The following is a 26,566-nucleotide window of genomic DNA, read 5'->3' on the forward strand; positions in this document are numbered from 1 at the left end:
CACATTTTAAAAAGTTAATTTAGGCTAGCCTTACGGTGAAGTTAGGAAAAAGACTAGGTCACTGGTTCAAAAGAAAGCATAGACCAGGGAGGATAAAAAAAAGCCAGGCATGATGAAGTGTTTTTTATTCTGCTATATATTTTTATATTTGAGAGCTCACAACGGAGCCCAAATTCTTGGGTATACAATATAGAAAGCAAGAGCAATGAAATCCAAACTGAAACAAATACCAGGAATCACAAAGCAGGCTGCAAACTGCTTTCCCATTAGTGCAGCTGAACACGTGCCAGTGGTAAGCTACCTAACAGCAAACCGCACCTCCAGCGAACCGCTGAAGTTTCTTCCTTTAAAGTACAGATGGTCAAAAGGATACTAATTTAGATGAATGATGTTAGGTGCCTCCTTTCTACAGAGCATGGAGCGATTTCACAAATTCGCCTAATTCCAAAGTGCTGACTGCATTTTCAGTCTGGGTTTTTACGAAGACGTCTGTGAAGTGCCTCACAGCAACGCTGTCCCCGTTAGACACCTCGGAGGGTGGCAGCTGAACCCCACTTAGGTAGTGCGTTTGTTAGGTCTCTACGGACAAGGTCTGTGCCCAACTGAAGTGGGGAATGGTCAGGCTGAGATTTTTATAAGAAACCTTGGAGGTGATTTAGTCTTCAAGGCTTCTACTGGTAGGAACAGTGAGTATGGAGGAAAGGAGGGGAAAAAAATGTCATTTCTGATTAATCCGGTGCAAGGAAACTGCAGATACCACACAGGGTGCTCATTCTCTGCCAAGTTTACACCACCAACTGAAGACCCATCAGTGCAAACTAGAACTGCAAAGGCTACAGAGCACAGCCAAGAGAAAGCTGTCCAATTACAACAAATTCATGGTATTTCTGTAACACTGACTACATTGCTCAAGAAAACACAGGAGTACATGGGAGAAGGTAAAGAGGTCTTACCATAAATGTATTTTTAAATTAACTTTTTTTTCTTCTGAAAAGATTAAAATAAATTTCACTCTAAATAATAATTAAGAAATAAACAAATATTCATAGAAGGGTCTGATCAGCACTAGAAGTTGTTTCCAGGAAACCCTTTTATAAATGGATTCCAATACCTAAAAAAAAAAAAAATATTCCAACCCATTATAAATACCAGACATAAGAGGACTGGAAGCAGAATCAAAATTTACCTGGGCTGTGAATATACCATGATCCTGTGTTATCGTGTTTAAGTCCATTTGTCTAACACCATAGGAATAGCTTTAGCTTTTTTATTTTTTTTTTTAATAATTAATATAAAGAATAAGTGCAATTTTATCTCTATTCCAGATCACTGATTTCACCTCAATGTCTGCTACCAAATCCCTGTCCAAGCTCACTTGTCCGAACTTTTACGCGGTCTGCGGAAGCTGGACATGTTTTCATTCAGTGCATAGATCCTTCGAGAGAACTCCTCAAACTCCCCTAGGACTTGTTCATCACACTCCACTGCCACAGCGTGCTCCACCGGGATGGAGTTAAAGTCTTCTAGCTGATCTCCTGTGCTGAACCCCGTTGCTTCCATCCCCATGATCTCCTCTGCTTGCTCCACGGTGCAGCAAAGGACAGGGCCGAGCGAGGGACGAAACTCACAGGGTTGCTCGTTGCTTGCAGTGCCAGAGCACTCACCAGGCAAAAACGCCCCATTTATTGCACTAGTATGTCCTAGGAAAGACTCCTGCCGGTCTTGGGTATTGTTTAGGCTCCCGTTTTCTCCATTTAAACTGCTGCACAAGTCCTCACCTTTCTTGGTATTTCTTTTTGAGGAGTCCATAGAGGTATCCAAGGAGGAAGATATCGATCCAGGTTTTTTATCTAACTCTCCTACACGGGCTGTGATGGCAACGGGCTGTGTTAAAGCAGAGTTGTAACTGGGAGGAGGAGTTTTGCACTGTAGTCTTTCATTTCCCGTGCTGGCTCGTTTTCGGAGTCCTTTATCTGGAGAAGGAAGCCCACTGGAAAAGCCAATATCCAATCTGCCAAAGCTAGAGCTCTGTCTCTTTGGAACGGGAATTGCACTGGATGTATGGTGTCGATCACTATAAAAGAAGGAAAGGATAAATCACAGCTGTCAGGCATGCTCACAAGCAATACAGATGTTTAACCAAAGGCTGTAGCAATTATTTTATCACAACTCTGGGCTCTGTTTGGCCAATTACTTGTATCCTAAAGTGCTAAAACCCCAAATGTGTTTAGTGCTCTATGAACTACAGAAGACACCCCAGAGGACAACTTTACTGAAAACCGGTAAGATCGTGTAGGAACATTTACAAAGCTCCATGGTTTGAAGAGTCAATCACCCAAGAAACCACCACATTATGTTAATTCGTACTGTTAACACCATTTTATAGGACCAAGCTGTACTTTATGAATTATTACTGATGACCATATATTTATGTATTTATGGCCTGTACTGGGCCATCATAAACTCTTCAAAAGTGAGTAATAATGGCCGAATCCTCCAAGAGCAACTTCTTCCAACAGCGGACTTTTCCTGACAGCTGCACAAAGGAGAAGAAACACACTAACTTTGCTATTTGCAGAGGACTATTTTCGCCAGATCTTCTGCTTTTCTGTGCCAATCGTTCCAAAACTTTTTGGACAAACATCAACCTCAGTTTCTTGAGGAACACGAACTAATCAAGCTTAATTTAAAAGTTTGATTTTATTACTTAATACACTTCCACAGACCACTTACACTGTCTCAGGGTCTATAATTTGGAACATCCGGTTTATGTCATCTGGGGCGTGTTATATGAATTTTCCTTCATCGGCTTAATCCTTATCCAAATATAATCACCATTCTATATGCAAATAGTATATTGTACATTAACATATGCAACTGGTTCATTTTCCTTCCAAATTAAAAAAAATACAGCTATTACTGATCTGCTGAATATTTAACTCCAAGATTCAACTGCTGTCAGTATGAGTCTCCTTCATTAACTCAGTTTTAAAGAAACTCCTTCTACTCAAGGCCTGATACATTTTGGGATCTGTCTTGCAGGCAAAAATCTTGGAATAGCAGTTATGAGTAGTCCCTAGCGTGGATCTTTTTCCACATTATTTTTCTTTTTTTGCTCCCCTTTGTAAATAGAATAAGCTATATTGCAAAAAGTCCCTCTGTGAAAAATAAGCATCCCCACGGGAGGGCAGTGTGGAGGACTACTGCTCTTTAATTTCCTCTCCCATCTTACCTCCTCCCAAGCTGCCCCTTAATACATGTGTAGGGATTCCTTCTCTTCCATAAAAACCTCAAATTACCTTAAGGAAAAACTGCTTTTCAGAATATCCAGTTGCGGACAGTGAAGTAGAGATAAGCGCCACACATGCAGCCAGCAGCAAAAACATCAACTTTCTTTTTAGATTTCAACTGCTGTTTCAGATCTTTTTAATGCAAACTCTGCATAGCATTTGCAGCATTGTTTGCAAAGGTTTGGAGCATTCTCAACAGAGGTGACAAAACAGAAATCAGTATGTGCCACAGATGCTAATAAGTGCTGTATACGTGGTCTTGGAGATTAGCCCTCAAGTCTCTTACTGACCAGAGACTTTAAAATACCTTAACCAACCCCTAACACAATCAACCATTTATTTTTAAAATGATGTAATACGACAAACACGAGAATCTGAGGCAGGACACTTCTGAACTTCAGTTAGGCAATGTGCACTGCAGACATACTGATGACGGTCTGTTTTCCCCTCGCCTTCCCCCAGCTTAGTGCTTTCAGCCTCGATTCAGAAAATACATGAATACTCAGTATTATTTATTTGATTAGATTCTGTTTATCTTAAATTTTAGATAAGAAACTTTTTCATATTACCTCTAGGTTTCCTGAATCTTCCTTAAGAAAAAGCACAGGAAATAAAATAGAGTGCTATGTTCTCAGCTTTAACAGCAAAATGCAGCAAAACAAGGTATTTTGCTCTGTATCGAGTTATTAGAAAATTTACAATTAAATGGTAAGTTTCAGGAATTTACCCAAATTCCAAAATGTGCATATATTCACAAAGCCAGATAACATTCAAGACACTTCTCTGGGTCCAAGAGCGCATCATCCTATGTTTACGTGAACTAATTCCTCACGGACAAGTGATCACTGTTCAAATTATAAGACACCATGCAATTAAGTAGATGGTGCTTTTCAGTGCAAGATATCTAAGGTTTTGCTGCTTTTCCTGTTCCAGATATAGGGATGTTGCAGAGCTGAATTATCTCCCTTCTACCTGGATGAGATAACATGTAACATGGTGATTTGCATGTCTTACCAAAGAGATGTGGCAAGATGCATGTCCCAAGGCCAAGCACTGGCTGTGTGTTGAGGAACTCGGCAGGAAAGGCCTCCCTTCTCCCCTCTTCCTTACAAAACCGAGCCCAAAGCACAGGCTAGGACCCGTCTTGCTGCTAAGAGGAGTCTAAGCCTGCCACGAGTCTTGAGGAGTACAAGGGGGAGCCTCAAGGCAGGAGAGCTATGAGCTTTGTGCTACAGGAGTTTGGATATGTGCACTGTGCTGATCCATCACCTTTTGGCTCTAAATGCAGGAGGCTCAGAAGAAAGAGATAGGCAAAAAGGAGAGATGGGTTCTGCGCTCAGTCTAGTATTTTAGGTAGCGGGGGGGGAAAAAGCCCTGTTGCTAAAGTTTGCTTTGTTTTGTTTGTACTGTATTGTCAATTCAAGATCCAAAGGGCAACACACTTGCTTTTTGCAGTTCTAGAATGAGCTGTATGAAATGTATTCCTAAGTCTGGACCTATTTGACAAATCAGTTGTCTAATACCATTTAAAATAGTGAGCATGTATGCAATTCAAAAAGAAGATGGGATGTATAAGAACACCATTCTCATACAAGCTCCTTTTCAAACTCGAAGGCCACTTATTGCCATCCCTTTCTAAAAGAAATGGGCTATTCCCAGAACTGATTCCAGTATTACATCCCCTGCAACAATAAAGATAAAGATCATTCTTCTTGGTTTCTATCAAGATGTCAGGGATGAGTCAAACAGGAATGTATTCCTGCTGGGAACCTAGAAGGGCTGCAGATTCCAGGGAAACAGACCGCACACATTTGAAATAGAAAGCAAGACCAGGAACAGATAGAATAACACAAGATATACAGGCAAAAAAGGGTAACTTTTTTCCCCATGTACAACAGATGGCAGATGCATAGATGCATCATGTTAGTTGTTCTGTAGAGTATCCTTTGCAAAGCATCAGATCTGCAACACCCTCTACAGCAGTGAGGGCTTCCTATCTCCTGATCTAGGCACAATGACAAGAAGTGTTTATAGGAAATTCTGCCATTTGTCTGGATTTTATTCAACTACCCACAGCCTTGGGACAGGCATTTAAGAGATTAAAATCTAATCCAGGAAGAATTTCAAGCTGTACCTTGTGGATTTAAGTACAGACGAGTGTTTCTCAAAACAATCACAAGGATATCTACTCTTTACACATTATTTTAGTGATAAAAGCTCTTGCCTGAAATGTAAGAAGTCAGAAGAGGGTCCAGACAAGTTACAAACACAGTGGCCTGAACACCAGCCTATACATGTTTGGAGTGGCTCCTCCTGTTGAATATATCACCTTGCAGCACAAGATGCAAGATCTCACAAGAGTAGGATCCATCTCTGATGAGGACGACGTGTCGGGAAAGAAGTAAGCAATCCTAGGTTTAATCCTAACTCCTGAAGCTGCAGGGGCACACCATTGTGCAAAACGCAAGTAATTCTTCGAGAGATCAAACCCAAGGCAAAGCCTCTTCACCATCTGGAAGAGTTAATACCTGCCACCCTTATTTGTTGCGCTGGACTGTGCTTTAAACATGCTCAAATTCATTTTTCTTAGACACTTTAAAGGGCAAAGACAAGTATGGCATGAGACTGTCTAATTGGTAAACCCCAAATTACCTTCAGCAAGTGCTGTTCAGTCCTATTTAGGCACAAGAGCAACTTTTCTATGAAGCAGAAGAAAGAAGCAACAGCAGAAGAAATTTAAGTGTCTGAGTAAACCAACATGAAAACTGTGGTGCCTAATTAGCTTGAGAGAAGCAGCTTTACAAACTGTTCCGGTGGGCATGTAAATTTAAGTTCCTCCTAAAAAGAAACATGCCTAAATTCCTTTGTAAATCTAGGCCTTACAGGCAAATGGGTGAGAAATTAATTAGTTCGTAGGACCAGGAGAGTTTTTAAAGAGCTTGTTATGACAAGGCTATTCAAGCTAACACGTTACGTATGTCTGAACAATACCTCTTTAGTCCAGCAGCCAAAAAAAATCTTCCCTTCCTTAGTAAGTTGAACTGGCAGAATGATCTATACTAAGTGATCTAACAGCCTAAATGTAGCAGCAATACAAAGCTAATCTCCCTCATCTACAAAATAACTTCCCAGTTAATAGAGTACATAAGGGCTGCCCCATAGGGCAGTAAAGCAGGAAACATTTATCACGCAAGCGTTCAAACTAATGAATTAGAACAAAAAGCACTTGCAGCCAGGTTCCTTAAACTACATGCAATGAAATGGACCTTACTTAAGACAGCAAAACCAGGTTTTAAGCTGCTGGAGACATACGCAGGCAGATTTCTGAAACCGTCCATTGCTGCCAATAAATATGAATAGGATGAGTTTAGCTTCAGTCAGAAATAAATACGGGGATAACAGCCCAAATCTGAGAAAGCCAGAATGGAGTCAATAGAATGGCTTAACTGCTTATCAGATATTATCTAAGGCATTTAGATAAAAGTAAATATGCACGAAGGACTTTGGAGATCAGCCATCTAAGAATTCATTGCCTAGGTTCCTTCCACAGTCACTGGAGAAAGAACACAAGCACTGGCAAGAAGGGTGGGTAATACCCTATTGAGAGCCATTTATGATCAGCGGGACAGTCACCCTCTTAAGATGCCTCCTCTTGACCACCGGGGCAACCTAGGAAACTAGTTTAGGCTGAGTGACGAGTGTCTAGAAGGCAAACATGAGAAGATGAATAGCTCTGTGTATACGTTTAAGTAGAACAATGGTCATAGTCTTGCAGGCAAGTAAAATAAAAACAAAATGGGTCTAGGTACAGTGGGTTAACCAGTTAAGTCAAGGGGTCTTTTCCAGTTCCATCACCTCCCTTCCAGGTGAGAATGAGAAGTCAAATTGAGGTTTTGGTTCAAAAGCAATATTTACCAAGAGGCACAGAGCTCAGAAATACTAGATTGCTATTAATCTTCATGAAAACAAGCTGCTGATGGAGGGTCTCCATTCCATTTGCATTTTCCTTGAGGAAAAGGCTGTACTGTTATCAGAATTCATAGCACTGCATCAAGGCAAAGTCCAGAGAAAGAGATGCTTTATCAGCTTCACAGCTCATGGAATTAATAAAATATATTAAAAAAGCAAGTCATGTTAGAAAACTACCATCCAATTGCCCAGAAACTTTAGAGACTGTAAGGTGTCGTCACCAGTGAAAAGAGTTTGGCTTGCAGGAGCATAACCCTTTACTCTACGGTACAACCTTGACCTGAATTACTAGGGTTGAGCTGGTTCAGCTTCCAGCCGCAATTACTTGGTCAATCTTCTGAGACAGCAAACAGATGTGGACACCTGTCCAAAAAGAATGGCCTGCGACTAGTGGAGGATAAAAACTGATTTGATGAACTGTCATCAGGCCTTAATGACTTTTAGTCATCAAGTTGGATCAGACTAGAACTGGTTACGCATAGGCATACGCTGAATTGCTATCAGGAAGCAGGGTTTCTAAATTTAAAAAAAAAAAAAAAGAAAAAGAAACCTCAGATTTATTGGACATTATAGATAAGAGAATTACATCATCACCAATCTCAATGTTTCAATTCCATCCAAATCTCAAAAGCCAATTCATAATAGTCTAACTTCAGCTGCAAGTTTTACTGCCAGCAAAACTACAGAGTAGCTGTTTTCTCCCCAAAATACTAGTTTTCACTAGTCAATAATGAGACCATTTGGGCATTCTTACAGACCTAAGGCTCAAGACACAGACTCTGTGCTGTAAACAGGCGAGATAAAGTGATTAAAGTAGGACACAAACATTTCTAAAGTTATTTGCTTAGTGAACAGATTCTGGTTGCAATCCGTTTGCAGTTCTGATAAAACGAAAAAGTTTCTTCAGTCAGATTCACTTGCGATTATTTAATCTGTCTGCAAGGGGCTCAGAGAAACTGTAAAGCACTATGAGAGACAGAATACAATTCACAGGCTCAAATATGTATCTTTTCCTCCCCACAAAATGTTTCCTCTGAGGAACATTACTGGATCACAGCTGGTCAAAATACTAAATCTTGATTGTCTGGCCAAAAGCCAAAATCCACAGCTACAGCTCTTTGGTATGAGAATACTTTAAAAAAAAATAACTTAAACACCATTTGATCTTTTTTGTTGCAAACTATGACCTCATGGCAGTAAGAACGCTAAATGAAGGTGTTTAAGTTGGTTTATAGCCATCTGAAATGTTTGAAGCTCCAAGAACAGCTCCGAGCCAATATCATGTCAACCATGCTAAAAAGCAATAATAGTTTCTCACCTTCTTAGAGATTACTGGTTAAATAACGCACAATAGTGACAGGGCTGCAAAGGGAGGCTGCCAATATGAAGTTAAGGTGAAATTGCGTCTTTTGGCAGCTAAGAAATTCCGACACGCGTTTTAAAAAAAAAAAAACCAAAAAAAAACCAAAAAAAAAACCTTCATAAAGTAAGCTACCAGAGTTTTCTTAACTCAAACATTAAGTTTCAGTCTCCTCTTGAATCTAGCAGTGTATTAATCAAGACATACCTTCGAAACACAAATTTAAGCCTTGGCATGCAAGTATTTTCGGGTAAAGCTTTTAAATGCAGGCTCAAAAGGACATCTCCCTGACTACAGGCAAGACTTTCTAAAGGAATATCTAGTATTTGCCAGCATTAGATAAGCCTATTGTCTAATCTATTCACTAGGAAAAAAACCTCCTTCTCACTGGACTGCTCAAGTTTGTAGTGTGCTCTTTACTTGCCATTAATAATCACGAATACTATCCCTCAAAAGTTACACAGAGGAGATTAAGTGAAGAATAGGAGAGAAAATGAAAAAGTCTCTTGATTTAATGCAACCATGATCTAAAGAGCCTGACTTGTGAAAGATAAATCTGAACATGCAAAAAGGAATGAAACAATGTTCAAAATGTACAGACTACGTGTAAGTAAAGATTTGGTGTGTCTCAAAAGCTGGAATAAACTGCATACTCAAAAGAAAAAGAATTTAACAGAAAAACTGCATAGGGCCTTTTGCATGAGCAAAAGGTAATCTTAAAAAAGAGCTGCTTTTCTGGAAGCCAGTGAGACTCCAGGACTAAAGAGCTGGAAACAGAGAGAATTATTCCCAAAAGAAAACAGAAAAGATTTGGGGGACCACAACTGGGATAGTGTAAATCAACAACAACTTTAGCTCATCATCTTTCACCTTAAGAGTCAACATCCAGATTTTATATCAGAAAAGTAAGTTTTTGCAGTTCTGTAGCCTCCATAACAGTGTGTGCAGGAGTCAACAGATCTGTCTTGATTTCGTCTACATACCGTACAAATAATATTTTGCAGCAGGGGTAAGGGGGAAGAAAAGTAAACACAGCAGAATATAGGTGCCAGGAGAGATATGAAGAGGGAAGCAGAGCTTGTAGACCTGCAAGCTTGCTGCAATAACTCACGCGTGTTGGGACGTGAAAACACGTATTAATCATTTAAGTGTCATGCCTGAGAAACCAAAACAACACAAATCTCAGCAGGCAGAGGGATCCAGCAGCAACGCAATTAAACCTCGATGCTAAGGCACCGGGCTCCGCAGACCTTCAACAGGGCCAAGGGCTGCCCCAGAGCTCCAGGCAGAACAACAGAGTTCATTAAAGCCCAAAGCTGAGACCTTAAAGACAACTGCCAAAATTGCTCTGAAAGAAGTATGAAATAGGTGGGCTCTTCTTCAAAAGCAGTGGGGTTTTTTTGTTTGGTTGGTTTTTAATCAAGGGGTAAAGAAGCTATTTAGTACTCAAATCTAAACTGATGCTTACCAGAGAAAGAGGTTAAGCCTGAAATAACTATGTATTTCAGTTACCCTGAATAACTAGGGGATTCAATTCCATTCCAGACTGCAGAGGAATACAGATGTCTCTAAATAAAAGCAAAAATGAGGACGATGCATGGGCTAGGAGTTAAAACCAGTCCTGTTCAACAAGAAACTAAGTACAATGTAAGTATTGTTTTTTTACCAGTGTAACTATGATTTGACAGAACTTAAATTCAGCAAAACCCAGCTACAGCACTAAGAAAGGAAACTGAAGACCAGCACCATGAAAACAAAACAAACCAGGCAGTGCAAGTGAATCTGCAGATAAGAAAAACCCATCACTGCCTCTATGCTCCTGCTCTCATCCTGCAAATGAAGGATAACCTGGAAATACTTTACTGACTACGGTTTGTGGCAGAGGGTATCACATGACTCACCTACAGCACCCTGAAAACAAAAAATTCCTTCAACTCTCCATTTTAACAGCTGTGGCTTTTATGCTTGTTTAAATACATGTAATCAGATATTATCCACAAGACAGTGGGCATCTGTACTCTGCTATGTATGCGCTCAACTGCAATGCCCGATTATGAAAGTCTAGCCAGTTTTCCCCTTGAGCTAGACTCCCTGTAAAGCCTCATTTCCATTTATATTATTAGGAAGTACTAAGAAGCATTGTTTAGAATCATTAGCCTTAAAAAAAAGTTAAAAACGAACAACTATTCATAAAAGTTTTGGAGGTGAGAAGGAAATGAGGCATAGACATTCATGGCGGGGGGAAAGGACGGAATGTGATACTCCCAGAGAACTATGCTTAATATTCCTACACGTTTTGAAATATTATCCAGCCAAAAAAATGTGTTTTGTCTTGCTAATGACTGTGTATCACCAATAGGAAAAAAAAACCCTGGTCGTATGATGGCAAAGCCTCTAAGGCATAACTAAAGGTTCCATTATCGGTTCCTCAAAGCCAGCACACACCAGAAGGAAAGAACAGATACCTACGCTTTGAAAACGATTCCGATTTAACATGTCCCAGAGTCATCCACCTCCGCTTACTCAAGACTGAAGGAGACATCCATGACCTGTACCCCTCTCACTCTACTGATGAGTACACACAAGTGCTACGGAAGTCAGGGTTTAGGTATTTTGGCCCTTCATTTTCAGATTTGCTTAGGGGGACCACACATCATCTCAGGACTTTTACATCACAGTGATGGATACCCCATGAAAACTGACGGTAATATTTTCCCTGATGAAGAAAGCTTTTCTTTATGCATCTTGCTAAGGGATAAGAAGAAAAGCAGGGAGAATCTTTTCAGCTGTGCTTGAAATCACTGACAGAATAAAACTGCACAAGGGACTGAGCTTCCTTTTCTCAGGGCCTGTTTACTTCCACTGTTTTGTTGGCCAAGTTGAATTTCCATCAGGCAACACTTTTTACTTTATTGCTCAAAGATGATATTTTTTCCTACTACTGTGTTTGTTTTCCTTTGCCAAGACTCTCCTCCCAAAGTAAGTGATTTGGAAACTAGCTTAGCGTTCACATTGATCAGCGTTTCTGTGCAAGGAACGAAAGATAACAAAGGCAAAGAGTGACACAGAAATCAGGGCTGGAAATAGCTGTGGCAGGACGACATCCCATAGGATTTTCACCACTGTTAACCACTTTTGTCCCAAAGGTCCGATAGTAGTTGTGCTACTCTGAGGCACTAACCCTGTTTGAAGCCTGCTCTTATAATTTTCAAATGGAGCAATAACAAAAAGCTTGGTTTTGTTTTTGCATAAAAGGATGTGTGATCACATACTGTCTTTAGAACTGATGTGTTGTTCCTCCCATGTTCTACATATTGCGGGGCGGGGTGGGGTGAAAGAAGAGATTTTTAGAGCTTAGCAATGTTTTAGGACCCTACTAAAATACAGCAATAAGAACCCTGTTGGAATAGTAAAATCAGAGCAGAGTTTGCCCGCTGTTATTCAACCCAAGACTTTTTATCACATAATGCTTTTTCTGCATTAATTTCAGAAAAGTATTTTCATCACCAGAAAAATTCACCTTATGCTGTGCTGCCTCTATACCTGTCATGCAGAACACGACAAGAGACTAGTCTGCATTACACTAATAGAGGCTCTGCTACTTCTGCTGGTTTAAGATGAAAGGAATTCAGATATAATATGAATAGCACGAGAAAGCTTTAACTCCACTGTTAAAGAAGGGCCAGTGCCACAGTGTTTACTGTCATTTCACATCAGATTTAAAAACTAGCTCAAGCTTGGTTTTGAGTCTCCCCAAAAGCCATATACTAGTCCAAAACTACTAAGGTTTGGCTATTAGTGTTTTGTAGTTCATTATCTTATTAGGAAGCACTAGTTTCCTTTAGGAAGACTGGAAGCACTCTTTCTCTTCAATTTAGCATAATATGTGCCAAAAGAAATTATTTCTCAGATCAATTGAAGCAGCGAGGGAGTCCATATCCATCACCAGAACATCACCAGATCACCTGGCAGCAAAACCTGGTGGGGTTAGCTCATACTGGATGGTATTTTCAATACCTTGGAGTATCCAGAGCATCAGCACGAGGCCAGGTATGACACAGGGACCACACAAGACCTGTGCAATTTTGGGGCAGTGAATAATTAACCTAGGGATCCTAGAATGGCACAATGCTATGTTTGGGTGGGATTCAGGCATCCAAAAAATGGAGATGAGAATGCAAGACAAAATAACCGTTCAAGGAAGAGGCTCGTGAGCGCACACAATTCAAAGAACATAAATTAAAAAATGAGAATACAAAGCATCTAACACCTGCAGAAATACACTTGCTAGGGAATCGCCTTCCATATTTTTAAAGTTTATCTCAGTGGGTTTAAGGAGAATTGGTCAAGCCTCATGCTCAAACAACTGCTGCAAGATAAGCCTACACTAACTTTAGTCTTACAACATAGAAACCAGTCTGCTTTGATTTTCTACACAGACAGTGGAGAGCAAGTCTGGATCCTCCAGAGTGCATCAGAGCAGAAGCATCAAGAATTTCTCTGGAAGGTTACTATAGCCTTCAGTTACTCATTAATGTAGCTTCCCATTTAGCAACAACGCTCAACATGCAACAGCTATTTTCATTAGCAGCAATTATACTCAACACAAATTATGCTGATTATAATTCATGGATTCCCATGCAGCTCGCCTGAGTTATACATTTAAAGCAAATGGGAAGCCAGGTACTGACCAGGCTAAGACCTGTTCTGCTAGGGTTGTTACACCTTTCTACCCTCCTGGGCCATCATAATACAGAAGGTGCATCTGCCACCAACCCTTAGATGCAGTCTTAAGGGAATGATTAATTCACCTCCCTTTAGTGAAGAACATTGCTTTTCAAACAGTCTTCCCCCCACCCCCCCACTCCTGCAAGAAGTGTGGTGGGCCCATCACACGGATGGTATTAAAAGAGCAGAAGAAAATAGTGGAATATTGTAGACATCTCACATAGCCTATATTTCGTGGAAGTCACACTCTTCACCAAGCATGCTTAGCTCTTATGAAGAGGAGCTGCTTGTCTGTGAAAAATTTTTACAGCTAAATTTTTTGTAGCATCCACCTCTTTCTAATTATGAAAAAATACTTACCATCTAACCATTAGCCCAAGCTCCATGAAGTTTTTCAGGTTAGGAAGAGTTTGCCTTAGATCTGGAGTACTCAGCCCATGTTGATATCTAAGCTACAAGAACAGAAAAAACTAAAATTAGCACAGCTTTCCAAATCCCAGATTCCAATGAATATAACTTTATGGTCAGTTAATTTACTAGGTTTTCAAAGAAAGTGTAGGATAATCAAGCAGTTTCAAGAGATCTATTCCCCTTAAGGAAATGTTCCATTTAATACTCATAACCTCGTATTAGCAAAACCCACCCAAGAACAGAGACAAAATAATCAGTCAATCTGACTGTTAACCTTATTACACTTTTTCCGTTTCCAATCTGTAACAGGAGAGCAGCCACACAGCTTAATAAAAATACAGCCATTAAGTGAAAAGACCAAATTTCAACACAATGTTCTATATTCACTGATTCAAAACATTTACTTGTGTGCAAGTGTCATCTGTCATCCTGAGCGTATCAATGTATGCTGGAATCAGTAGTGGAATTATTACAGTAATATCAACTAGTAAAAATACATACTGTCACACAACTGATCTAAATCTGTGTTCCTTATACAGTTCACATCAACATTTAAACTGCTGCTATTATTCTCATAATTAAACCCAGCATTCAAATACAATGCCATGTAGCTAAGAGAAAGGCTTCAAACTTTGACTTACTTTAACCCAAGTATTAACTCCTGTGTGGGTGCAAACGTAAATGAAAAGATTCAATACACTGACTCCATGCAAACCGCAACTTGCTTTTACTCTCAGATAACCAAATGAAGTACACATGACATAACTGTCACTGCTGGTAATTATAAACTACTTATTTAAGAAGAACCCAAACTAAAAATACCTCCAAAGAAAACAGCACATGGAAAGAAAGACAGACTTTTTTCCTTCAAGTTTCAATTTCAAAACTTTAGGGAAACTTTGCAGGGAAATTTATCCCTTGTGGTGGTTAAAACATAAAAAAAAAAAAAATCCCTAAATTCCAGTATCTTTAAGACTATTGGAATGAAGCAGTATCAATGTGATATGCAGTTCTCAGCGGATGTTAACACCCTCCAGAAGTCACAGCTGGCCTCCAATATACACATACAGTAACTGATACTGAGAGAGCTTGCTGAAATATGGAACAATCCCACTCAAAGTTAAATTTGTTTTTTTAGAATTACACACCTGTTTCCATAATTCATGAAAGTAAGGTGTAGGCAAGCATCCTCTAAGTTAGAAAGATTTCTGACTTCTTCCAAACAACGGGCCAATCAGTTTTTCACAGAAAAAGACTCTTGAAATTGGGAATGATTTCTATGCTTGTCTGAGTTTTAGAAAGAAAAATTGCTTTGGAAGAAAATCATCCTCAGTACTGTGTTGTACAAGAGGAGGCCATTTATTACACAGTTTATTATTTCCATATGGACACAGTCAAGTCATATGGTGGGCTTGGATTCATATTTTCTGCTACAATGACAGAACCTGGATTAAGACAACCATACAATATAAATTACTAAACGATCACCACATTCTCCTGATGGGATTACAGTGGATTTGGTTAACCAAAGAACTAGCCTGGGGCAAAAGAAATTAAAAAAAATAGAAAAAAAAAATCAAAAACATTACATTTGTTCCTCCTACTACAATCAAATGTTCACAGAATACCCCTTTTTATAGTCATCCTTAAATTCTAAGGTTTCAGAGCATGAAAAGAACTGGATTAAGGGATCTCTTATTTCCAACAGCCAAGATCAGAGGAATGAATGTGAGACACTCTTGTATCAAAATATGAGCAAAACCACTGTTTCTGCTAAAACACATTTTCATATTGCAAATAGTAGAGATACATAGTAAGTAAAATTAGGATGTAAGTTTTGTGAAACCTCTAGAAAAAAATATGATTTAACTTTATAAACTGCATTCTATTTTGGCTTTGTAATAGCTTAAAAACAAAGCACTATTGCCTTATGTGTCTGTATCAATACAAGCTGACAGCCATGTATTTATGAAACAAACCTACAAGTAATCCCAAAAGCTGTTGAAAAAAAACTCATCTGCCTTCTAGCAACAGGAGGAAAAAAGAAAAGGAAAAAAAAAAAAAAATCAGCTGAGGCATCAGAGCCATGAGTTACTTCCCAGGTTCAAAATTACCTCCTCATTAATGCATCAAAGTTAACACCTGCTTCACAGTGGTCTGCAGTAGTTTCACATACCCCAAAAAAGAAATCTCTCTACCTCTACTGAATGAGAGAACCCACTACACATACAGCACACAGCAAATGGGAGCATGGGGGGAGGAGAAAAAAAAAAAAAAATTTCTCTTTTACTTAAGAGAGCAGAACTCTTACTCCTCCTGTTCTTACCCTCTGACAATGCTGCATCATTAGTAAGGACTGTTTTTTTCCCCAAAACCATAAAGCATTTCTCATACACCCTTCCTTAAGTTTAATATTTTTTAACAGCCAACACCACACATACCAGGATAGTTACTCCACCTCATCCAATAAATAGCAAGACACTGAACAACAGTAATAACCATCACCAGGTGATATTGTAATCCTCTCCTGTTACAATAGGATTCATACAAGTACCCTTTAACACATCAAAATCAATTTTAAAAAGAGAAGAATGTAGGGAGAGGACAGCTGCTTTGCCCATGAGAATTAAAAGGAGCTTAGAGCTTAGCATTCTGGAAGATGTAAAGAGAAAAGAGGCAAGAAGGAGAGCAGTGAAACATGACGTCTGGGTATGAAAACAAAAGCAGAGAGAGGTGACCATGTGCTGTCTTGATTCTCCTAAGAAACTGAGTCCACATTTCAATTGCTGCTATTAAACATCACACGTCTCCACCCGCCGCACACTAAGTTTCCAAAGGAACCAAGTACCTTTTGCAAAAGCAGCATTTTATTTAAAGATTAGATTGTTCCTTCAGGATATTACAGACCCGGCCGTCCAGAGAAAATGTGCCTGTTTTGAGTGAACAAGTGTCCAAGATTTGTGTTCACATTTATGACCGTGTATTCTCCACGGGACTGTGAGTAAATCATTAATGATGTTCAACTAATAAAATATTAATTGCCATTTCCTTACAAATATTTAGCTCCCATATAAAGCTTTGTTTTCCCAAGCGCTGTGTGAAATGTTACTTGATTGAACAAAAACACGTAGTAAACATGAACTGGAAAACAAATAAGCTAAGGACATCAGACACTTCAGACAGGAGTCTGAGTCTGCTCTCATACCAGTTACTAGCTACACTTACTCCACAGAAACAAGTGTAGCAGATGAGATGCATCATATTTTATGAACAGTTCAAGACAGAATAACTTAAGGGTACTGATATTTAAGGGGAAAAAAAAAATCTCACTTTGTAATTTCTTTCAATTACACAGATTTATTCCTTCTACTCATCTCAAAAACAAAGTTTCAACATTTTATTGTACTTTGTTGCTTTGGCTTCTCTGTTAACTGACATCACCCCAAGTTATTCAATTAGAGATGTAAAGAAGTGGCTAGTAAACTGTAACTGGGAGAAAAAAACAACAACAACAAAAAAAAAAACCATATTCATGTTTCTACAGGATTTCAGAAAACAAATCTAGGTTCATCCAATTTGAATCCTTTCTCAGAAAGCTTGTATCCCAAACCCTTGACACTACAAATCCACTGTGATAAACTTAAGAATTTCAGCATTATGAAAATACTTTGAAAAGAGGATAGACAGTATTTATAACTGTCACTAGGTAACTGCCTAGACTGCTTTTGTAAAATCTGAGGTTTTTGTTTGTCCTAAGACAATTTCAGGAAGCACCTGTACAGAAGAATCTGAAGAAAGAGGAGATTAAAATTTATAATAAGGCCAACTCTACCTCTAGAGAAGACCAGCCTATCATACTAGTGGGTATTTTATATTATACTTGCTATTTATTCCAAGAAAAACCATAAATGTTGAAATAAGCTGCATTTAAAACAATGGTTCTTAGAGTGAAAGGTAGATTTATTCTTAAAACTTGTATTAGCTTTCTAATAAAATGTTTAAATACTTAATTTCCATCAAAGACTAAGAAAATTGTTCCAGCTAACACAACCACAGCATTAGCTGTAGGTGAGGCATGACAAACAAATTAAAGTTAACTCATAACAAGCCAGGCATAGTTGGTTTAGACTCTTTAGGAAGAGGGAAAAAAAAAGAAATAATATTCAGTTACTCCAGTTTCTACCTTCTGGTTTGAACTTGTACTGGAAGGAAGCTGTCTGTCCTCAGCAGTGAATCAGCTCCATCCTAAGCATCTCTAAACCACTCCTGCCATCCAAGCATCTTCCACGTAATTTATTTTGTCAACTGGACTGTTACACTTAATTAAAATCATGTCAGACAACATAAAAGCTTACCACCTTCCTAAAGGTAACAATTCCATGATAAAACATTCATTCATCAAATCATGACAAGTGTAGCTACCTCATTTGTTAACCAATTAAAATACGAACCTGCAAAGGTTCAGTTACTCTCCTATAAAGTTCATAAGATAAGATAAGAAGTACTAGAACTATTAAAGCTTTTAAAAAATAAGTTGGCTTAAAAAGAAACCATTTAGCCATCTTTCTATTTCTGGGTAATATCAGATTGCACCCAAGATCAAAATTAGGGCTTTTGCCACTAAGGGGCTGCCTCTTAAGAAAAATAATGATATCCTGCATTTACGTGCAAAGAAGAATAACCCATTTCCTATACTAATTCCTGTAACAGTATTTAATGAGTAATGGTATACAAGCACATATATTTACTTCCAGCCAGAAACCACAAAGTACCTTGACTGGAATATCCTTTTTTGGGAGTGCAGAATGACTCCAGTTCTGAACTCATCTGTTCATCATTTACCGTATTGTTTCCCCAGCCATATCCATCTTGTTTTAAGACATGTGGAAGCATTCTTACAGCTCAGACTATGTTAATAAAGTTCAGAATACCAGCCACTTCAGTACATGTTATGCATAATACTCGAGTCTACACTGAAACCTCCAGCATTTTTGTTGCACTTCCCTTAGTCTCTACTGCAGGCAACTGGTCTTTGATGTTGTAGCACCGAATGTACCTATACAAGAGGTGGACCCAACCCACTACTACACTGTGCAAGCTCATGTACGGATGTTAAGGCAGTCAAGAGCAATTTTGAATTATTTTCAGTTAAATGAGGAGTTTTTCTTGATAGCATCCAGCATTTAAAAGGACATCTGCTCCACAAATGTGAAAACCCACAAACAAAAATAGAAGCAAAAGCGTACTTTCAATCAAGTTCACAGTATTGGTTAGAAGCCAAGCATTTACATCAGGTTTTCAGAGGATGTCAAATGCTGGGACAGAAATATAAAATGCAAGTTTTAATAAAATGACATAGTTAATTGTTTTACAAGATCCTGGATGACTTTACAGAGTATGAAGGAGCACTGGCTGGGATTCAGATGACTAAGCACTGCAATAATGAAAACAGAAAGTGTTGTTATAATGCCTGTTGCTATATAAACAACCTTGGGGGATCAGTGAAATAATGCCTGCTGCTATATAAACAGTTGTGTGTGTTTATACCTTTTGGGGGAAATTATAAAATTTTAGATTATTTGCACTCTTAACATGTTGCTTGCCTTTGTTTTATTAAATCTAGCTAGTTGTTCTAGCTCTGAACAGCTATGTGGGTTTACTGAAAAACCCTTAAGCTGCAACATTAGTGAAACACTTTGTGGTATCAATTAGCTCTTTAGATACCATATCTCAAAACTAAACATTTAAAACTCATTTTTATTTTTCATATTTAAAAGACTGTCAGTATACATCTATCACAGTTTGGAAGTAAATATAACCAAGGCTTTTTTTTCTTTCTTTTTTTTAAAGCTTCTTGGAGAAGTAGGAGAGAAAAAAAGCAAAATAGCAAGTACTGTGATTATAACAAGTCCTTAAGTCCTCAATCTTGCTTTCAGAAGGAGCAAACAGAAGACTTCCACAGTAGTGACAGCCCTCATCCAAACAAGAGGAAATACAAGTCGGCTATTTTTATGGAAATGACGACTTTTATCTTGATATGCCAATGCCTGCCTCCTTCTCCCAAGTGGATTTCAGTGCTGTTCAGAGGTCCACCCTGAAAAGCAGATGTTTACTTTGCAATTCTTCTAAGAGTACTAAACTAACAAGAAAAACAAGTTACATCAACATCCTTGAAGACCCATGTCCTTCATTAATCCATCGGGCACACACTTTAAAATTCCTCAAGCTGACCGAGCGTACTTAAAAAAGCCTTCGTTAAAGCCATCTTAAAGGACTCCCATCACAATTTTGATTTAGCAATAACAAATAAGGCATACAAACAGCAATCAAAGCAGTAACAGGAGATAACAATTCCATTTTATGCTGCCCCTTCAAAGGCTGCTTACAATCACGCTGTTATTTTTAAAAAATGCTTAGTCAAAACTAGTCTGATTTCCCCCCCATCTACAAGGTAGATGCTGCTATCAACAAGATCAAAGTAAGAGAAGAGGAAAGTAACAGTGACAACTAACCACTGAGATGCTGCAAAGTCACTGGTCCAAGACAGCCAGTATTACAGTTAGGAAATGTTGATCTCTACGTGATGGCTAAGTGCCTGCACACATCAGGTTAGCATGGAGCCCTAACTGATTCAGTTCTTACAAACTGCATCAAATTCATATGGTAACTTTTTTTCACCCACTGGTTCCTGCTGCCCCAAGAACAGCCTGTCTCCTTTCCTCTCCTCTCAAGCTGGAGAATTTTAATTCACTTCCATCTGAAAGGCCGGGGAAATTCATGCATGAAATCTAAGTACAGGAGTGATTCAGCAGTGAGCAGGAAAACTATATTCTCATCTGATAACAGATCAAGTTCTGTTTTACCTTCTTTGATTTGCCTTAGAATTATATTAAGCTGCTTCTTCCCCTCACATCCACCAAAATACAAAGTCTCATCATTATTCAAACAAGCAGCAGCCTGGATGCCAACACTTAGAAACTTGTAATACTCTGCCAAACATTTATGAAGTAGTTTTCTTCTAATTTTTAAAACTGAAGTGTGATAATAGGCAACATTTAATACTGGATTTTGGTTTCACAGCAATAGTGTTTATTGGAGATAGACCACAAGAAAATAAGGAAATAAGAGTACGTGTTTGAGTACATGCAGAACACACTGCAGAACTAAACATTTAGACGAGCCAAAAGCCGCGTTTCCTCCAGGACTCTCTCGCTCGTATTCGTGAAGCCCTTCCTGAGAGTAAACACAACACCCCTCCAGAGAGGTCTCAAACATTAGCCTTCATGGTTTGAGTCTGGTGTCCCAGTTAGGATATGGGAAACCATCGTTGAAGGCAGGCTGGGGCAACAACCACTTACACAAGTAAACTATTCCTGTAAAATTTGGTGGTTAGTGGGCTCGTTATAAAAATAACACATATGGGCCCCCTTGCCCGTAAAGGTGCCTCTCATATACCATGACCATTTTACAGAAAGAACATTAAAAAAAGCAATTTAGAAGATAGAGCAATTACTGGCCTCAGAAAAGCTTCCCCCCCCCCGCCTTCCCCACTGAAGCACTCAAATAACTAAAACCATGTTTACTGTTCGGCTGTAGTCTTGCTGCATTACAGCTTGATGAGATGAAACTATACAGCATAACCTCTCCTGGTTCAGGTCAGAACTTCTTAAAACGCCTCGGTATCACAAAGTGATGTTTATTGGATTATAAGACATGGGCACACTTATTTCCTATGACCTCATTCATCCTGAACTTTTGTATTAAAAATCATTACATCAGGCACAGAACAAAAGGTCAGATGTGCAAGAGCCAGAAGGAGAAAGACAAGTAACATTTTGTACCTACATCTTAGACATGACGTTTTCTTTATGCATTTAGCTCCCCAAGCGTAATTTTGTACGGCACAAGAACATCTGAAGCTTGCTTTTTACCTACAAACACCAAAAGGGCAATAATCTCAGGAGTGCACAGGTAGCTACAGAGAACTCACCCACCTTGTCCTGGCTGGAAATCAGAGTGAATATAGCACAGAGCCCAAACTCATCAGCCAGGCTGAAAGGCTGCATGGCTGCACCAGGGCTATTCCATCAGCTTAGGGGGTGGACGAGCATCCACACCCACCTGCACAAGCCTGCGAATTCCTCTCTGCTAGCGATGAGGTTTCATCGCTCAATGACAGTTCAGAGCATTATAGTAAACTTTCCAAATAACATTTTGGAAATTTGCATATGGTGCCACTCATTCCACCTACATTTATTCATTACCTTCATATTATGATAAATCCACTCCAAAACCAGGCAATTTTCCCATTTGGCATCAGTCTAGCTGTACCTTGTACCTTAAGATGTTGCAGGAAAGGAACCTGTAGAATTGTTTCAGTGTGCACAAACAATGCACTCTGTTAGGTATTGCAAACACAAAGTTTTCAGCTATTTGTTCTTTCGTGCTATGTTGGGAAAGCCCTTGTTTTAAAATGGGTTGAAATTGAGCTTTTGGCAGTTTTTCTAAAGCATTCATCCAGGTTTTGAAACCTGTTCCTTCAAGTAAAAAGGCTCTTGCTTCAAGAAAGCATTACTCAAAGAGCAAGTGATTGTGCCCATGCCACAGCGCCTAAACGTAGGAAGAATTTGGGGATTCTCAGCTCCCAGCCCCATTGTTTCACCCAAGCTGAACTGCTTCCCAGGTATCCACTATGCTACTTTTAGTGCGCAAAGGAGACTGACTTCTAAAAAAGATTAGATTTTGAATTAAATGGGAAAACCTCTCATTCGAGGAGTATAGAATCAGCAGTTTAACCTGTGTAAGACTTGCTTCCTATCAGGATAACAACGTCATTCAGTGAACACCAAATGGCACTAGGACACACCAATACTGCAAATCTTTCTCATGTGATGGAAGATATTTCAAACTTAGAAGCTGAGGTCAGGGAGGGTTAAACAAAGGTCTGTTCAGCAATGGCCCTCCTGAAAACAACTAGCAACTTATACTTGCTAAATTGAACCAGAGCTTGTTTTTTCTATTTACACAATATTAACTTGAGAAATACTCACACGAATTACGCACGAGGCCAGCAAAGAAAGATAGCCCCTTTAGTATTTCCAGTCTCTTGAAAAACAAAATACTTTAAAGCTCTGGATTTCCAAGCGTTCTGGACTGATCAAAAAGTAAATGAGCCAATACATATCAGACACTTTTATTCCTTTTGTTGGAGAACAACTTGCTCTAAACTTCAACCACAGTATATAATAAGCCTGAAAGGCATTTATGGATGATTAAGCAGCTGTCATACCCAAAGCTTTCACAGGATTTGTGCCCTGATGTGCCAAATCCTATGCACAGAAGTATGAGACAAATCCTGCCTCACGGAGCACAAAACATACATATTAAAATATACAACAGAAGAACAAAGGATGTGGGTGGATGGTGAAGTGAAAACAACAGGAACTCAGCAAAAAAAAAAAAAGAAGTCACAGCTTGTCACTTGCTCGCTAATGACAGATAAGTGTAATTTTTATGCATTAAAACAACCAAAGTTTCAGGAAACACTATGCATTTCAGCATGATTTTTTTCCCATTAGGAGATGGCAACGTGGCAGAAAGTGAGAAGGCTCCTGAAGGAAGAGATGGACTCACAAATGAGGTCCATGAATTCCACAGGTGTTAACACTTCATATCTGAAAGTCAAGTCATGTCTCCAGAGCACACACCCTACTCGTTAGGAAAAATTATACACTACATCTTTTTCCTACACTAACACATTGTGCCATGGCTGGATAACAGACTTCCTACTTTTCTATCTCTTTCAATTTCAAAATGTAGTGCTTATATACACTACAAAGCAGTTTAAGTTGGCAAATCACATCTGTTTATGTCAGCTTAACTGTATCAGGAATCCATTTTCCTTTTGATTACTAAATTTTGGTTCCATTTTAAACACATACTCATTTTTTTAAAAAAAACTTAGCAGGCTGAAGGGTTAACGCACAGAGACGATGACAGCTACGTAGTACACAAGTGACCTAACACACAGAGCATGCTTGCAGGGGGTGGTCCCCAAAATTATTTTGGAGAAGTGACTCTAGGCACAGCTGGTGATGCCACCTCTCCTGTTCCACCCAACTACATTGTTCATCCCACCTCATCTGCTCCGTCCTCTCTGCAACCAGAGCAAGAACCACAGCCTCCAGCACTGCCTGGGCTCAAGCTGCAGGTGCAGTGATCAGTACGGGTTGGAGAGCCAAGATCTGCTCCTCCACAGAGCAAGTTAACCTTGGTCTTTGCTGATCAGTACAGATTGCCTACGGGCAAGGATAGGCAGGCTTTCATCTGAATGAAAGGGTGACTGTTGTTACAGCTAATCCAGTCTCATTTCAACCTATTTTATCTTGGCATGGGTGATAGGAAAGGAAAAAAAGAAAGCCTTCCAACAAGTTTGCAAAAAACATATGTAAATTCCCCAATTCTAAATGATCTGGCTAGGTATCAGCCCATTGCTACCCTAGGAGACTTTCAGGAATGAAACCTCTCCTAAAAGCTTTTGGCTCTACACAGCTGGAGAAGGTACTTTGTGGTTTTTCAGGTGCAGTCCCTTCCTTTTAACATTAAAATGAATGCTTGGCACTTTACAAGATGAGGACTCAACTCTGGCTTCAACCTGTGCTCTTTCAAGAACGCTTTTCCCTATGCAGTTAAATTGGCCACATATTCAGACAGTGCATTCTTTCTGAACTGTACATTTTATGATCTTAGTTTAGGGGCCTCATAAAAGATGTAGTGTGCAAGTCACAGTATCCTACACTCAAAGGGTCATAACCACTGCATCTACACCGATACCCACAGAACTCTTAAAGACACTTCTGCTCGGTAGTGTTTATTGCCAAAACAAATTTCTAGTCCTAACATTTCTGCCGTTCAACTTCCCATGGAAAAGTTTAATAGTTTCTATTATAAAGTTGATTTTCTCACGTTAGGTAGTCTAATAGAGCCAGGAACTGGACATCTTGCCTCATTTCACGTTTAAGAGCTGAATTTCAGTTCAGTTTTGTACATATGGCACTAGTACATAAGCATTCAACTTTTATTCCATGCAGCTATTAGAAAGATATCAGTTTGACTGCAGCTAAAATACGTCAAGAAGTATTTTGCTTTTCTTCTATGCTTCTGTGAATGTTGCTTGTCTAATGCACAAGGTAAGTAATTGAAACAAAAAGCGTCACTCCTGCGAGAGCATTGGCTGATCAACATCTCTAGCAGGTTACATAAAGCACATAAATGTTGTCTGCCACCACGTGGACACAGCAACTCACAAGTTACTTGCTCGGATCTGTATTGCATTGATGTGAAAACAAACATCCTTGGGGGAACTAACGAAAGACTGTTTGATTTTTTCGTGTCAAATAGCAAAGTTCATCTGTTGCTAATGACTGTCAGACGAAAGCAGAACTATTCTTTGGCCAGGGCTGAGCAAATCATGCCAATGTGAATAGGAGTATCAGACTAACATCACTCAACAGTCGTCTGACAAAACAAATCAAGGCTGGATCAGAAGAGAAGCCTTGCCTCGTGAGGCGATCGTGAGCACACATTCAACATGAACAGGAAAAAACCTTAACTCATGCAGCGTAACAAATCAAAAAAATTTCACAAAACCTGGAAGTGATGTCTGGGGAGGTATACTCTCACTGCCACCAACTGCAGAGCCTCCCTGACAAACACCAGTGATGAACTGGGGTAGAAACTAGACACACTCACTCCTTAGCTTGGCCCCAGGGAATTAAACAGCTTGTAGAACACCAAATTCATTTGATACCCAGTTTTGCAAGTCTCCTTTCAAGAGCTAGTAGTGTAGGCAAGGACAGAACACCACCATTTCTAAAGCCATTAAAGCCAGATGGAGGTAGTGACCAAGGTCACAGCAACAACAAGACTCAAAGGGGTCTCACAGTGATCATAGTTCTGGCTTATGGTTCTATAGGGAAGCTGGGCTGAGACTCAGAATAAGAAATCCAGATAATCAAGAGACAAATTAACTTCCACCCCCTTGAGTGGCTGACCGAAATACCAAATCATCATTTGATACTCGGAGTTGCAAATAAGTTGATTGTCCCGTGCAAGAAAATAGCTGCAGTAAATCCCCTTCTGACCAGGACCAGAAGAAACTAGCCCTACAGCTACAAAGCAATTATTTCCTCTCCAAGCAATCTTGCAACTGGATGAGGAATAGTGACACGCAAGAAAAAACCTCTTGAATACCTAAAGGAATTGGAAGTTTCACGACCAAGATGGTCATGCTCTCTTCAATGACTACACATCATATACGCATGGATTAGAAATAATGACCAATACAGCAAAGAAACCATGTAATATCATCTTGTATACAACTTTGGGCCAGATTTTCTCCAGTAGTGACACTGTGCGTGCTCACTAAGGACTCACCTCAAGAAGGATGGTCACTAAAATAAGATCATCTCTTCATATGTAATGAAGAGCCTACACTGAAGTCAAGCCCAAGCAAACAAGGCTCTGGGAATGAAGCAAAGAGATAGCAAAAACAGCCAGTAAAGGAGCAATAAAGCTTCTTCCTTTCTACAGGCCTGAGATTTGAAACTCAAAGCCACTGCACTCTCACCCCCCATACTCTAAGGTTAAAAAAAATTTTCAACAACTGAGAGGAAAAAACCTCAGCGCCAAGACCAATGCTCAAGGACTTGTGAGAGCTCAGCTTAGCAAGGCCCATGTCTATGCCCTAACTGAGCTGTGTGCCACATGCATTATGTTCAGAGCAACGAGAACTCTCCGAGATGCTAGC

At 39.4% G+C, this 26,566-nt stretch overlaps 1 protein-coding gene across 1 annotated transcript in view; it reads right to left on the bottom strand.

The window, feature by feature from the left end:
• Positions 1–1,075: 1,075 nt before the first annotated feature.
• Positions 1,076–26,566, bottom strand: part of UVRAG (UV radiation resistance associated) — a gene marked incomplete at its 5' end in the record, with an annotated part of 29,985 nt that continues 4,494 nt past the window's right edge. Inside the window, 2 exons of the mRNA XM_009582859.1 lie at positions 1,076–2,074; positions 13,708–13,799. Of these exons, the coding sequence (XP_009581154.1) occupies positions 1,372–2,074; positions 13,708–13,799 (795 nt within the window). The remainder of the gene's footprint in view (positions 2,075–13,707; positions 13,800–26,566) is intronic.

This window comes from Fulmarus glacialis, unplaced genomic scaffold (genome assembly GCF_000690835.1).
Source record: "Fulmarus glacialis isolate BGI_N327 unplaced genomic scaffold, ASM69083v1 scaffold9360, whole genome shotgun sequence".
Taxonomy (NCBI): Eukaryota; Metazoa; Chordata; class Aves; order Procellariiformes; family Procellariidae; genus Fulmarus; species Fulmarus glacialis.